This window comes from Trachemys scripta, chromosome 10, assembly GCF_013100865.1.
Source record: "Trachemys scripta elegans isolate TJP31775 chromosome 10, CAS_Tse_1.0, whole genome shotgun sequence".
NCBI lineage: Eukaryota > Metazoa > Chordata > Testudines > Emydidae > Trachemys > Trachemys scripta.
In genome coordinates, this window is record NC_048307.1 from 15326388 (window position 1) to 15342448 (window position 16061).

General features: G+C 35.4%; 1 protein-coding gene across 2 annotated transcripts in view; it reads right to left on the reverse strand.

The window, feature by feature from the left end:
• Positions 1–16061, reverse strand: part of EIF2AK1 (eukaryotic translation initiation factor 2 alpha kinase 1) — a 36731-nt gene that overhangs the window by 18151 nt on the left and 2519 nt on the right. For both annotated transcript variants that reach the window (XM_034783994.1, XM_034783993.1), the window contains exons 2-9: positions 11456–11611; positions 7497–7630; positions 7030–7061; positions 5021–5120; positions 3357–3437; positions 2617–2716; positions 1667–1724; positions 502–874 (exon numbers count right to left, since the gene is read on the reverse strand). In XM_034783994.1, the coding sequence (XP_034639885.1) occupies positions 502–874; positions 1667–1724; positions 2617–2716; positions 3357–3437; positions 5021–5120; positions 7030–7061; positions 7497–7630; positions 11456–11611 (1034 nt within the window). The remainder of the gene's footprint in view (positions 1–501; positions 875–1666; positions 1725–2616; positions 2717–3356; positions 3438–5020; positions 5121–7029; positions 7062–7496; positions 7631–11455; positions 11612–16061) is intronic.

Sequence of the window (16061 nt, forward strand, 5' to 3'; positions counted from 1 at the left end):
ACTTCCACCTGCTTCTGCTTCCCTTTTCCTCTCCATAAGTGACACTGCCTGACTGGAAGATAACTGAAAACTTGCACACACGCCACATTTAGGTGCATTCGTCAGCAATGTTTGGATTGGTCACTAGTGCAGAATGCTGGAGGTTTTTTGGCTTATTTGGGTTTTTGGGGTTCTCTGCTTGGTTTTTGCAAGAATAGCATTTCTGATTTTTAAAATTATATGTATAATTTTAACTGAAGAGTGCCAAAGCTACAAATATTATAGACTTTTCTTTAATGCTAAATTTTGGCAACTCTTGTGGTGAGCATCCCTGTAATTATGTTATCCACTCAAAAAAAAAACCAACAATTGAGATAAAATTACTAGACTTTGGCTCCAATCCCAGTCATACCATTTATAGAATTCATTGTTATAATTCATAGGCACACTTACTTAAGACTACTCTGCACATATCATCACATCAGAGATCAGTTAACTGTATTTAAAGAGGCGTTTATTTACCTCACACTGCCTGTGCACAGACATGTGTTTCTGGGAGCATTCGTCTTCAGTGCAAGAATCACTTGAAATGATACTATCTTTATTCAGATTAGAATGAAGTCCATGTGATAGATGATTTTTAAAATAAACTGGTCCATTGGCACTACTATTTATGCAACTTTCTTGTGAGTCAGTGAGTGGTTCACATTTATTCATTTTTATTCTTTCTTCACCATCTCCACTGGTAAAATCTTTTGTTATATCCATTTGCTGCACTGATTTATTATCTTGATTCTCAAGAAAGGTATATCCAAAGGATTTAATTTCTTCTGAGGTAAGGTCAGCAAAGATAATGGAACTGCTGCTTTCCATATTTTGAATATGACACTGGTCTCTGAAGAGAAGGAATCAATAAGTATATAAAGTTTGTATGTTATCTACTAAACACAACAAGAGGCGGACGTCAGAATTGTGCTTCAGCTTTTATTCTGGAAATGTAATAAAAAGAGATATGACTATTTCAAACCCTAGGAAAACTGGGATAATATTCAATATTTGTTTTACCCTTAGAAGCAGGAGTTCTGCTCCTTCCCTACAAAAACCTTACAACTGCTCAGTTGCCATTGTAGGGTCACCCTTTAAAAGACTCTTCCGAGGGTTTATTTCTGATAGTTAACCTTTTCAGTTTGGCAGAGACAAGCAGTTCTAGCCCCATGTGATCATTTGACAGATGTCTGTTGCATCTATGTCCCTTCCAGCTGGTAAGTGTTGCTATTACTTTTTCCCCCTTCCCACCCGCTCATCTTTGAGATGGCAAATCCTCACATTTTTCTCTTGAATAGAAACCCTCTACCTTCCTAATGACGCTAAATCTGAACTGAATCTTGTTGGTGAATAGTACACAATTTGTGAAGTCTGTATGTCTAATAATAATGTTAGATACTATTGTAATAGACCCTATTAACTCCCAAGGTGGAGGAATGTTAGACAAATTTTCTCACCCTCAGACATCTGATGAAAGGGGGAACAAATACAAGAATAACTGATGCCTAATAGTTCACTACTTGATACAAGGAAGTAATATTGTTGTAACATAAGTTTAACTCTACAACATTTAATGTTACATGGAGAAAGACCCTATGTTAAACCCAGATTAATATCATCATTTAACATTGTAAATACTTACTCGCCACTCTCTTGGTCAGAAGACTTTTTGAGTGACTGCAACTTCAGGACTGTCTTATCTATTAGATGAACAGAAAAAGTCACATTTTACAAAACAAGACAAGCACACATCTCATTGCATATTAACATTACAGCTATAGCTACTGATTAAACTAGTAAAATTTACAACGAAGGCAGGGAAAACTGAAGAAAAAGGAAAACAAGAGGAGATGCATAGTAGAGAAGAAGGGTGGGGGGAACAGAGAAACAATGCCTCCCTGTCAATGACAGAAGTTGATGTCTCAAAATCAGATTCTGCCAACAGAAAGCTCAGACGCTACAGAGAAACCCCAATTTACCTCACCACATATTTTAAAAACCCTAATATGGAAAACAAAGTAAGAGGCACTTTACATTTTGCCATTAAAATAATTCTGGACTGCATCAATTTTTCTGAAGTTTTCTGGAGCAGATAGGAAGAGGAGAAAGTTGGAAAGGGATCTCCAGACACCACCACAGATCTGTGATTTCAAAATCAGTAAGCAAAGGAACTTCTCTCTCAACCTCCTTAATACACAGTGCTTTTCCTCCAAAGGTCTCAAGTGGGTCCTTCCCCCAGGGTCCCTTCTACACCTAGCCACACTGCTATGCCTTGCCTGAGCTTGCCTTTTTTTTTAAGAAACTGGATTCAACTGGACCCTATGCAGCGTCCAAAATCCTACTCAAATATTTTAATAGGTAGATTTAGATGTCCTGCATTTCTAAATTAACCATTATACCCCCAATAATCTCTTGATCAGGACAGTGCAGTAGGTAAGGGCACTTGATAGCCATTGTCATGCTTCCTAGAAAAAATGTTTCGAAAAATCTCTGGTTCCTTCATCAATTCTGAGAGTTGAGTGTTCTGCAAATTAATAGAACAGACATGCTTATGGGAAGTATGAAGTTACAATGATAGCAAATAATACTCCCCTTTTGGACATGCTTGTTGAACATGTTCTATCCAAGCAGTGTGATAGCCTACAATATTAGGATGTTGCAGGCCAGCCAACACTTTAACTTCTCGCAATACCTGAAAACAGACCAAAAGGCAACTTTATGATCATCCTTTAATTTGACTGTAATATGAACCCAAAGGGGAAAAAAAAACAAAGGTTTCTAGATACAGTTATTTTACCTCTCACTGGAATTTAAGAATTTGAGGACAGATAATTATTTTGCAGCATTAAGGATAATACAATTCAGATCTTGCAGACTAATGTTTTATATTAGACTCAGGTTGGGACTAAACAAACATATTTTAGTGTATTATAAAACATTCTTCCTGTTTAGAAACATGAGATACAAAGTTTATAAAAAGCAACAGAGGGTCCTGTGGCACCTTTAAGACTAACAGAAGTATTGGGAGCATGAGCTTTCGTGGGTAAGAACCTCACTTCTTCAGATGCTTGCATCTGAAGTGAGGTTCTTACCCACAAAAGCTTATGCTCCCAATACTTCTATTAGTCTTAAAGGTGCCACAGGACCCTCTGTTGCTTTTTACAGATTCAGACTAACACGGCTACCCCTCTGAAAGTTTATAAAATAGGAGATATGCCCACTTACTACTTTGCCATAACCAACATTAATGCCACTGCTAATTATATTAGGAACCAATTACAGTAAGCCCTGAGTTAAACAGAGAATCTGAACATGGAAAAATAAATTCATACCTTCATGCAATCTCTTTTGGTTGCTTTCTTAATAAGATTTTTTTTAATTGCATAGAGTTGACCATCTAATTTGTTTCTGACCTGAAAAGTATTTTTAAAAGGGAAAAGTTAGAAAAAGCAAATTTCACAAATTTAGATCAATGTGTCAAAAACTCATTTGAACAACAACAATTTGTTTCCTAAGAGTCAAAATCTTACACTCTTTATTCAGATAACCTCTCAATGACATTAGAGGAGGTCTTCTGGATTTGACCCTAAATGTCTAATGAAGAGGTGCCCAAGTTTTGCCTAATATACAGCAGCACAAGGGTCAAAATTTACATAAAATGAAATGGACACCACTGCAGCCATCCTTCCCTTCAATATTGAGTGCTGCTCACTGAGACTACAGATCCAAGCCCACAAAGTTCCTTCTTGATCTGAATAGCCTCGCCAATGATATATTGACAAATTATTTGTATTTTTAAACTACTGTCTTTGGTCTGTAACATTAGAGAGGTCACACTAGATAGGAAATGAGTTCTTTGCTCATTATTACAACGCAACTAAATATTTTTAAAACAACTTTGGCAAGTAGTACATGACTCAGAAAAACAAGGTGGATGAGATAATATCATTTATTGGATCAACGTCTGTTGGTGAGAGAGACAAGCTTTAGAGCTACAAAGAGCTAATCCTCAGGCCTGGGAAAGGTATTCAGAGTGTCACAGCTAAATACAAGGTCGTACAGATAGTTTAGACAGTTACATGACTTATGAGTCTGAAACTAAATACACCTCTACCTCAATATAACGCTGTCCTCGGGAGCCAAAAAATCTTACTGAGTTATAGGTGAAACCGCATTATATTGAACTTGCTTTGATCCGCCTGAGTTCGCAGCCCCGCAGTCCCGCTCCCCCGGAGCACTGCTTTACTGCGTTATATCCGAATTTGTGTTATATCGGGTCACATTATATTGGGGTACCTTCATTTTTTAAAATATATTTTATTTTAGATTTATACAATATCCACCAAACATAATAATATGGTTGACAAAGGAAACGAGGTTAGTTACTTGGCATCTAATTTTCAGAAGAACTCAGCATCCGCTGAGAAGAGAAGCCATTATGAACAGTGGGTGCTCAACACTGCTGAAAATCAAGCCCTAAGACTGTAAGCTCTTGGGCGGGGGGGTCCCTTTAAAAAGGGAGAACGACGACACGACTGTCTTTCTAGGCATTTATATAACACTCACTTCAATGGCACCTCTGGTGCTACTACAATAGTAAAAATAATAGTTACTATTCACCAGTGGTTGGTACAACCCACATTCAAAATTAAAATAATTTTCTTTTTTAATCAACCACAGTTAAAACAAAATAAGTTTCTCTGCTTATTTTATATAGATAAATCCAAGTATTTCATCTGAGAAGTAAGGGTTCTCTCATATTCAGGATATAAGAATAAGACTGTACACAAAAGTGAAATATACAATATATTCTGTTTTAGACAAAAATGCATTGGGGTCTTCAGAAAGCACCCTTCTGAAAGGAAGAACTAAAACCTCTTACACAGTTTCGGTTCATATTTGTTTTACTGCATATTTCTAAGAACAAAAACAATCAGGTGAACTATTTTCCACCTCAAACAGTTAACAAAGCTGTTAAAATAGAGGATAAAAATACCTTGTACACTGTACCATATCCCCCTTTTCCTAGTCTTGCAATCTCATCAAATTCATTTAAGTAGCGTGAAGTTTGTGCTTCAAAGAGAACTTCTTTTTCACTAATTAAAAAAAAAGTATATTTTATGACTGGTTAAACTCAATCACAAGCTAAAATTCAGATACTATGTAAATCGCAGATAGAGATGACACAGAAACTTCATTTACATTGTGAAAAATAGCTAAGTACTATGACACTATCCCTATAGTGCAAATTGAAAGCTAACAGTGTGTGTGAACGAGAAGGTAAATGTTCCAAACAGCAATACTTTGTGAAGTTCAAGGGGGAGATTTAGGCTATGTCTACGCTAGAGATCTTACAGTGGCACAGCTGTATCGATGCAGTTGCGCCACTGTAAGATGTCCTGTGTAGCCGCTCTATGGGGACGGAAGAGAGCTCTCCCACCGGCATCATTAAACCACCCACAGTGAGCAGCGGTAGCTATGTCGGTGGGAGAGTGTCTCCCACTGACATAGTGCTGTCCACACTGTTCAGTCGATGTAACTTATGTCTGTCGGGGGTGGAGGTGCTTTTTCACACCCAGGAGCAACATACATTTTACCGACAAAAGTGCTAGTTTAGACACAGTCTTATTGAAATGGTGGTGCAAGATGACCCGCTGAAGAGAATTGGAATTACATTAGATTGAGTTAATACATAGGTGCTGTAAGCAATACAGAAAGAATATATTTAATTAGCATTAGTGACTAGGAAACCCACTTGCAGATTAGTTACTTGCTATTCTGAAAAATTTGGTAAACAATTTCAAAGGATTCTGCACCACAAGGTGAACTTGGTTCTATTTTGACAACTTTAGTTTAATTTAAAATATTTATCATTACTGTATAGTAAACTAGAAAATATATTACTGTGTATTTTAGGCAAAGTAGCAAAGCCTTTACTAAATAATGGTGTTGAAAGTTCAGGGCGAGGAGTGGGCAGGTTACATGAGAACTATTTTTTACAGATTAGCAGAATGAGAATTAGAAATATTTTATACTGTTTATATCAAAAGGCCATTATCAGCAATAACTGTTTTCCTAGAATGATTTTACAGAATCTCTCTCAGCCATAACTTGCTAACTCTGCAACAGCTGGAGGAGCAAAGCTAGCTATTTTCTCTTTAGTAATTCAGTCCCCTTCTTTCAGCTGTCAAGTAGGACATTTTGACTTTAAAAAGAAAAGCTTCAACCACTTTTGTGAAATTTATCTCACCCCTCTTCAAAGAACGATAGCAAGGGGAGAACCCTCATCTGATTCAAAAACCTTTTCAAAATAAATACAAAATGTCTTTGTCTTCACTGAAAACAATACTCTAGCCACTATTGTCATAATACATTCCAGATTCCTGAAAAAGCATTCCCTAAGATGCAAGATAATGATAATCACGCCCATGTCAGAATTTCGGCCTGCACCCAAACTCCATTGACATTCTAAAGTTAGCAGGAAACATTTATAACAACTCTGTTATTTTATTTAATGGAAAAAAAATTAATGGGACTATTTCTCCGGTAGTGACAGGAAAAGGGTCAGAAGATCCAGCTTGGAGTGTATAACCTCCAGCTGGTGCCTCTATTTCCTTTACAGATCCAGAAATTTACCTGTGAATCCCATACGGAGAACCAAGCATCATCAAAGGCCAAACACTAAGGGGGCGCTTTTGCTCCTGGCAATTGGCTATCCTGTCACAGCTACTTAAAAAAAATTAACTTTAATACAGCAGCCCATCAAGTAAAACCCAATGTCCTACATGAAGAAAATGCAATAGGAAATCTCTCTTCATCTTTACCCTTTTAAAGAGTAAGCTTATCTTTTTGTATACACAGGTGTTTTACACTTTATCAAATTCCTGACACGCAAGATCTCAAGTGCAATATTTTCATGCTAAGCTGAAATCTATTATTTTTATAGTGCAAAACTTCAGACAGAAAGTTAATCTTAATACTTGGCACAGCACTTTGGACACATACCTGACTGTGTGAGAATCTCCATTGTCAAGCTCCTATAAAACAACAAAATACAACTTTTAAAAAAAGCTATATACCGTCAGAAAACTGATGTGCAGTTAACGGTTAAGTATGAACTTCACTATGAGAAGGTAAATTAGCAGGACAGCAATTCCAATTATTCTCCTAAATGTTGTAAATAAGAAAAAATAGTAACAGATTTAAATCAACATGTCTAACTTTCGATCTGAACAAAATAAAGCTTTGACCAGAAATAGCAAGAATACTGTAGACTTTAAGTTACTATTTGCATCTATAGATCTAGATATTTCCCCTCACACCCACCCAAAGTGTAACCAAAGCACCATTTTGTATGACTTTTGAAAATACACAATCCAAATATAAAAATAGTTCCATAAAGAAAGTTGCTTCAGAAATCCTAACACGTAGGTTCAGTAATGTAAAGGTTATTAAAGAAACTTAAAGTTTACCTCAAGAATTTGTTGATTAGCTGCTTTCATTAATTGAGTAATGGCTCTATTATGTTGCAATCTTAAAGTACTAAATTCATCACAGAAGGCAAAAGAGGAGAGCAAGCCCATTCTAGTAAATGTCCGACAGATTACTGTAAAAAGAAACAGGATAGAGGTTATTTAATAGGAAACCTAACTGAACAATTGCAACTTTAAATAGTATACCCAGACTATATATTAATCCTTATTATTTCTTAGCCTGGTCACAATTTATAGTGATCAACTGAATCAATTAATATGAACAGGAGCTAGGTACCCAATTGCATTTTAGGTCTCTTTCCCACCCAATATAAATAAATATGAGCAAAGTTCTGAGCAACAATTACTTGTATTTTAGCACAGGGGAGGGAACAAATGCCAATACTAACACCACATGTGGGTATTTACATAACCATCTTGACCTGTACTTTTTATTCAGAAGTAACTGCTTTATTATTGAAACTGAAGATAATTTATAATTCAGTCAATATAGAGCTTGGAGTGCACGTGGTAATAGTGCATGAACAGTCACATAAGGAATTCTTTTTAAAACAATAACTGAAAGAGATTCTGAATCTGAAAAAACAAATGCATTCCATTATCTGTACCCTAACCCCTTTTTCCTCACTCCTGGTGAGGAACCAAACTAAAACTAATTACACCCCAACTACAGCTACCCTGTAGAAATCCCTTCCCATTCACCAAATTAATCCACATTCCTTCACCTTCTGTCTTCAGGGTGAAAGTCTCTTGTGCCCATCTCCTTCCTTTCCTAGCTGAATAAACTATCTGACCATCACCCCACCCGTTTGGCTGCCACAAATAAAGCACCTTTGTTGTATTTTTAGAGTTCAGTGCTAACAGCATTCCAGTCTGTTCACAATTATGAGGACTCATATTACCATGGGCTATCAACACTATGCTATTAGTGAAGAGTGACAGTATCAACGTTTTTGCTAATTCCCCTAGTGTGTATGCACATGTATATGCATGTACATGTAAATACACAAAGAACGCATTGGTCATAGCTCCACAGTTAAGCTAAGACCAATTTCTCTCTCAAAATTGTTCATTATGCAGTCTATTATGAGGAATAAAAAACTGGGCCTGATAAAATTACTACATACTGGAAGAGTAGAGATGGAATTTTGGTGACAGTTACAAAAAAAAATAAAAAATACTTAGGACTGTTTAGGAAGTTCCAAGGAGTTATAACTGATTAGGAGTCCTAATGAGTTAAAAGGGACTTTTTTTTTAAATATATTGAGCCTCTTTCTTTGGATCATTGTAGCTCAAAAACAGCCTGTTACCAAACCCAGTAAACTATCCATATAAATACATTTCTTTGAAAATATGTACATAAGCTATATTTACAGAAATTACATTGCAATTAATGGAAGTTGTTGAACAATTGTTGAATTTAATATTATAGTTATAGGCAGGACTCTGGGTCACTAAATGGTGCACTCTAATGAGGTAACAACCAATCACTGCCCTTCCTCTCCAGTTCATTTGTAAACTTCACCTCTATTGGCTGAAATTAGTTAATGGGAACTTTCCACCAGTCAAGACTTTTCAGGGGTCAAGTGCTGGATTATCAATACACAAAGAACACTTGATTGGGTCATAGTAGACATAGTGACAGAGTACTGGTTGTGTAGATTTGTCCTGACAAAGAGAAGGAGAGGTAGAGAACTTGTGGTTATTTACCTTGGGATAGACAGTAGAGACATTGGTATAGTACTGATAAACAGATCCTGAAATAGATATTAGAAGTAGTGGTAGAATACTTGTTTTTATTTGTCTTGAGAGAGTAAAGATAGTGGTGTAGGTTTAGGTACATTAGTCTTGGAATAGATAGTAGAGGAAGTGATTAGACTACTTCTGTAGATTTGAAGATTTTAATCTAAGAGGGAAAAAACCTGATAGTTGATAATTTGTAGACTATCACAGTGTACTGCTTCGTCCAAACACACACATGTAAGTACAAAAATATATATTTACTCTTATTTCAACAGTTTATTTCTACAGTCTTGTATATGAAAAACTTTTAACAATGACATTTCTTAATTGTGCTAATTGTGTGTTTAATCAAAGAAAATATTCAAAACAAAAGCTACATGCACAAAAAAAGGAAGATTTCAATCAAAATGTCTGCACCAAAATAAGGGAAGCACTTTTATAGAGCTAAAATGCAAAGATTAGAAGGGTATAATTAGATGTAGTCAGAAATGTAAAAAAGGAAAATACTCATCTTTTTGTTTTTTTTCTTACTATTTTAAGAATATACTTAGGAAATGCATAGAAACAAAATTCTATACCAAAAATATCAATGATCCATCAAGCCATATCAAGTAATAAAATACTTAAATTGCTACATACTAGTGCTGTGATCCTGCAAACACTTATGTATGTGCTTACCTTTAATCCCATGGGAATTCCAATAGGAAAACCACAAAAGAAATGGAATTTCAGCTCCAAATTTGAGTTTAACGATAACCTGTTTCCTATGTTTCTAATGCTGAGTGTGTTGTTTGTAGTTAAATAAATAAATGTTATTGAAAACCTTTTTTATGTTTAGGTTACTGTAATGTATTCTCAAAACTAAGGTTTTGTCCGGGGATAGAGTTTTCACACTTTTTAATCAGGAATATTTTTGTATCACTCCCCCTGTAAAGCCAGGCATCTTAATTAGCAAGTCAATTCTACAGTGAATATTACAAAATTTTACAGTTGGACTAAAATTGTTTTCCTATAACTATAAAAATGTCGTTAGTTTTAGGTCTGATATTTTGGATCCTGGACTAGGAGCAAATGCTGAGACCCCACTTTTCCAACAGCACTTCAAGCCATACAGGGTCATCTGATATCAAACTTTAAATCTGGCACTAGTGCAGGTCTGAATATTGGTCATCCTGGGATTGAGGTACATAACATTTTGCTCAGAAATTTCCACAATTGAGAGGAAGGAGAAATACTTCTTTGTCAGTTGTTTTTGTTTTTAAATGACAGTTGTTTGAAAGCTGCTCGGAGATATGGAATATTAGACGTAGTCCCAAATGAAATGGATTAATGGGAAGAGGGCAGGTGAGATGATAAAAGGTTCATGATTGCATACCACATGGATCCACCATGTGCATCACTTTGCTGTACAATTTAACCACCATCACATATAGGGGAGTGCATATAGACACAAACAAAAATGTTCATGGGAAATTAATTCATTTTTTTTAGTTCAGCACCTTCCAACAATAAGTAGAGCTGGTAAAGTAGAAAAGTTATCTGAATATTCACCTTGGAGTAATGTTAACTAAAACTAGTTGAAAGAAATTGAAGAATAGAAATTAAGGGTATTTTCTTATTGACTTTTTTTTTTTTTTTTTTTTTTTTAAGATTCCGTTGATTTGAATCCTGTTTTGATTAGCATAATACAAGTACATTTGTTGCTTTTGCATAATTTGTACTGAGAATTATACAAATTGTCTACATGTTTATGAATATTTCTATTACATCATATTCCTTTCCTATAACTGTGTTTTCCCTGTTTTTGTAGTTCAAACAACAGATTTTAATAAAGCCTGTGGAATGAGTTTAGTCATCTTAGTAATATCACCTGTTACCTCTCTTGCACTGTACTTTCCTAAGAGGCTGGTGAAACAGAATTTTTAGTAGAGTAGTAATAATTCTCTGCAACTTGATCCTGCATATTTTTGGAAGGTAGAGAATGTCCTCAAATCCTAGTCAAATTGAGGGTGCTCCCAACCTTCCAAGTGGCATTCAGCTACCCCCAGTATCAGATCCATAATTTTCCAATAGTCCAATGTAAACTGACAAACGGATCTCATAACTCAGAAAACAAATGTAGCATTTTATATTCAGGCACACATGACAATAAATCAGTTTAAGGTAAAGTAAAAACTGTAGATATTCTCACTAACTTTGGAACAAACATCTTGATTGAACAGGATTTTGTGCATACACGTGGCAAAGATGTTCTAGCAGAGAAACAAGCAGTAGCTGGTTTGCAATTGTAGAAGTGAAGTAACGTTTTTCTGAACCACTCACAACTCGAAGTTCTTCTGGTACATCAGATTCTGAAAATAAAACAAAACAATTTAAGGGTCATAATATACCCTAATACCATAATATACTGACTTGGTGAAACCCAAAGTGGTTACCAGCAGCAAACTTTTTTGTTGTGTAGACTGACCCCTAATTGTAATTGTGTAACCGGTTTGGCCAGTTCTTCATTACAGCGCTCTGTACAGGACAATGTCTCAGAGTGCACTGTGCAGACGCTTCTAATGCCACTCTCTGTGTATGGCCTTCTGCCACTCTGTCCCATTAAGACATGGATGCCCCATACAAGTGAATTTAGACAATATGGTGGGTTTAGACACAAACATGTTTTGTTTTGTTTTTAAAGTGGGCCTGTAAAACATGGCATAGACCATTCCTTATCATTGGAGCAGTAGTTCTGTGAACTGCTGGCAGCTACTAAAAGACAGAAAGAAATTTTTTTTTTATGTTTAAAATGTGCCTTTCACCATAATATTTAGGAAACAAATGTTCTCTGAGAAAAAAATTACTTTTTAAAAACCTTCAGAGATTACTCATTACTGTTAAATGAACAGGAACACTCGGTCCCTTTAAAAGGGAATTTATAACAGCACAGTAAAGTCAATTTAGGACCCACCCATACTGCAAGTCTAAACATGCAGAGTTGTCTGGTTACAAATGTATTTTTAAATAAATATAAAATATAACTACTTTACTGTAGCATATGTGACAACACAACCATCATAAGGCTTTCCCAATCTGAGTGGAGATACTAATTTAATTACAAAGCTTCCTTTTCTAATATTTGTTTAATATACCCTATAAAACTGAGTTTTCAAGAACAGCCTTTTAGACCAAGAGCCCTGTTTTCAAGTGAGACATGATGTAACAATTTTATTACAAATATAAACAACAAAATCCTCCTTCTTAAGATAAAAATGTACTACATTTGGAAATGGAGAAAGGTAAATTACAGTGTCCCCCAGGGATCTGTACAGAGTCTAGTGCTGTTCAACATATTAATAAATAATCTGGAAAAAGGAGTAAGCAGTGGGTGGCAAAGTTTGCAAACGATATAAAATTACTCAAGATAGTTAGGTCCAAAGCAGACTGCAAAGAGTTACAAAGGGATCTTAACTAAACTGCGTGACTGGACAACAAAATGGCAGATGAAATTCAATATTGATAAATGCAAAGTAATGCACATTGGAAAACATCACAACTCTACATACAAAATGATGGGGTTTAAATGAGCTGTTACCACTCAAGAATGAGATAATGGAGTCATGTGGGTAGTTCTCTGGAAACATCTGCTCAATGTGCAGGAGCAGTCAAAAAAACTAGCAGAATGTTAGGAACCAGGGTGGATAAAAATCAATGATTTTTTTTTTTAAATCTGATTTTTTTTTATTTAAATCGGATTTCTTTGATAAAACGCTTTTTGAGGAAAAAACCTATCTAAAGATAGTTTTAATTAAGCTACCTTATAGCTCAAAGGTATCTCATTGTGGAATAGGGATTAGAAATTCTAATTCTATAGTATGAGACAATATATTCATGTTTAAAAAAAGTTTTGTAAATGAGTTCCAATAGTTCATGGATTAAGGACCCAATCGTATGAGGTTCCAGGGGCTTCTGTATAGATTATTTAGGTTAATCTTTCTATCTACCCAATGGGACTCGGTATCTTCTACACTGAGCACTATCCGACATGCTTAGTTTTGCTGTTCTCAAACTGTGGATTTGTGTCTCCAGAGATAATATGCTTGTTAACAGCAAAAATATTTTTAAATAAATAAATAATATATAGAGGTGAGAAATAACAGACCTCAACCCTACTGTCCCTCTGCAAATTTGTGTACACAGAATTAATCCCTTACCTCTCTCTAAAAGTACAAAGTTTCAAAAAGTTCAATGAAAAGAAGATTGTTGGGGGCGGAATAGATCTGGACAAGGAGAAGAAGTCTGGAGATAAATGTGAGAAGGGAGAGACAGGCAGGAGAAAGAAAAGTGAAACTGTTTTGAGCAGCATGTTCCAGAAGTCTTGAGGTCTTTCTGATATAGCTTTCATTGATTTGAGATCTACCATGACATTCTCTCACTAGAAGGGAAAATCTATAATGGCAGCAGGTCATAAAAAGAGACCCAGTTTGGTAATATTTTAATTAAGTTCCTCTACCTGTGGGTAAGACAGGCATGCATGCAAAATGCAAACAGTGCAATAAAGAAATGCAAGGCCTGGTTGCCCAAATGAAACAACATGAGAAGTGTTCCTTCTCAGGAGGAAGTTGTGTTGAAGATGATGAAAGGAACATGTCTGAACATGCAGGAACTTCAGGCTGGTAAATTTTCTATTTCATACTTCTTTCTTAGGGACTGCCTGTCTTCCTTCTGGACTATTCTTGTATTCTCATGTTTGAGCAAAAAATATAGTAGTTACTCTATAGTACTATAATTTTAGATACAGTTGTGATAAAAAATAAATAGCTAAAATAGGCAGATCTTCCTTTTAGAATTTCACCTTTAAAGTAGTACTCTGTGTCAGTGAATGTAATAAGTAATACTAAATGAGCAATACGGTAATAGTAATTAAATAACTGCATTGACTTATTTTGTTTAGGAGAATCCATCCTCAACATACAGGATTTTGAAGACTATCCACCTTCAAGATCACCATAATTTTCTATAGTTTCAGAGTTATCTGCCAATGATAGTGTTTCAGTCACATCATGTATGTCATATAGCCACAGTATATCACCTGTAGCAAAAAGAAAAAAAAAATCTCCATCATCCAGAAACAACCATAGATAAATTTGTGATAAGAACCAGCAGATTACAAAAAAAGGTAATTGATGAAAAAATTGCCTGGTTTGTTTATGCAACAAACTCCCTTTTCTGTATGACTGAGAACCCACACTTCATTACCAGGGTTCAGTCATTAAGACCAGGATACAGTCCACACAACAGAGCAGATGTCTCAGGCAAATTGCTGGATAAAGTGTATGGAAGAGAAATTGAGCAGTGTGCATAAGATCTACAGGGTGAAATTGTTAACCTGAATCTTGATGGATGGAGCAATGTCCATAATGATCCTGTTGTATGTGCTTGTGTGACAACAGAAGAAAGGAATGTCTTCCTTACAGAAACAATTGATACATCAGGAAATCCACATACAGCAGAATACTTACAAGAAGTAACAGTAAAAGATATAACAAACTGTGAAAAAAAATTCAAATGTCTAGTATGCAACTTGGTCACAGACAATGCTGCAAATGTATCCAAGATGAGAAGAAATTATTTAGAAGAGAGTCCCAAGCTAATAACATATGGTTGCAGTGCTCATTTGATGCACCTCCTAGCCAAAGACTTCAGTGTTCCAGAAATAAAGGCTAATGTTGTTGAAATTGCAAAATACTTTCATAACAACCACTTTGGAGCAGCTGCTCTGAAAAAAGTGGGAGGAACCAAGCTCACTCTCCCACAAGACATGCAATGGAACTCAGTAGTGGTCTATTTTGAGCACTATATCAAGAACTGGCCTAATCTCATGAGTTTGTGAACAAAATTGTGAAAAAATAGATGGCACTGTCACAGCCAAAGTTCTCAACACTGGGCATAAGAGAAATGTTGAACACCTGCTGAATACCCTGAAGCCTATTTCTGTAGGCTTGAACAAAATGCAGGGAAATAGCTGTTTTATTGCTGACACTGTTGAAATTTGGAAGGAACTGAGTGAGATCTTAAAAAGAGAAATATGCAATGACAGAGTTAACTTACAAGCATTAAAAAAATGAACGGGACAAGCATTATCTCCAGCTCATTTTCTTGCAAATATTCTCAATACTCGGTACCAAGGTCAAACCTTAACTGCTGAAGAAGAGGAGTTAGCTATGACATGGACATCCAGCAATCATCCCTCCATAATGCCAACTATAATAAACTTCAGAGCTAAGAGTGAACCATTCAAGAAATATATGTATGCTGATGATGTTTTAAAGAAAGTCACATCAGTGAACTGGTGGAAGTCACTTAAGCACTTGGATTCAGAGACTGTTGAAGTTATAATCTCATTTTAACAGCAGTAGCTTCTTCTACCAGTGTAGAAAGAATATTTTCATCCTTTGGACTAATTCATTCCAAAGTGAGAAATCATTTGGGACCTGGAAAAGCAGGAAAGCTTGTTTTTCCTTTTCCATATTATGAACAAACAGGAAAATGAAGGTGAAGTTAGCTGCAGAAGCCAATATTTTAAGTTTCTTGTGTATACCTGGCTGACATAGCCCATTTAATTTTTGTGGGTTTTTTAAAATATTTCATGTAACTGTTTTAAAAACAATTTTAACAAAAACAAACCTGATTTTAAAAAACTTGAATGTTTAACTAAATTCAAAAATTCATATGCTTATTTTGTTAAAATATTATGTTTTCTGTTGAAGAAAAAAATCGAGAATACATAACATTGTTGTTTTAGTTAAATAAAACAAT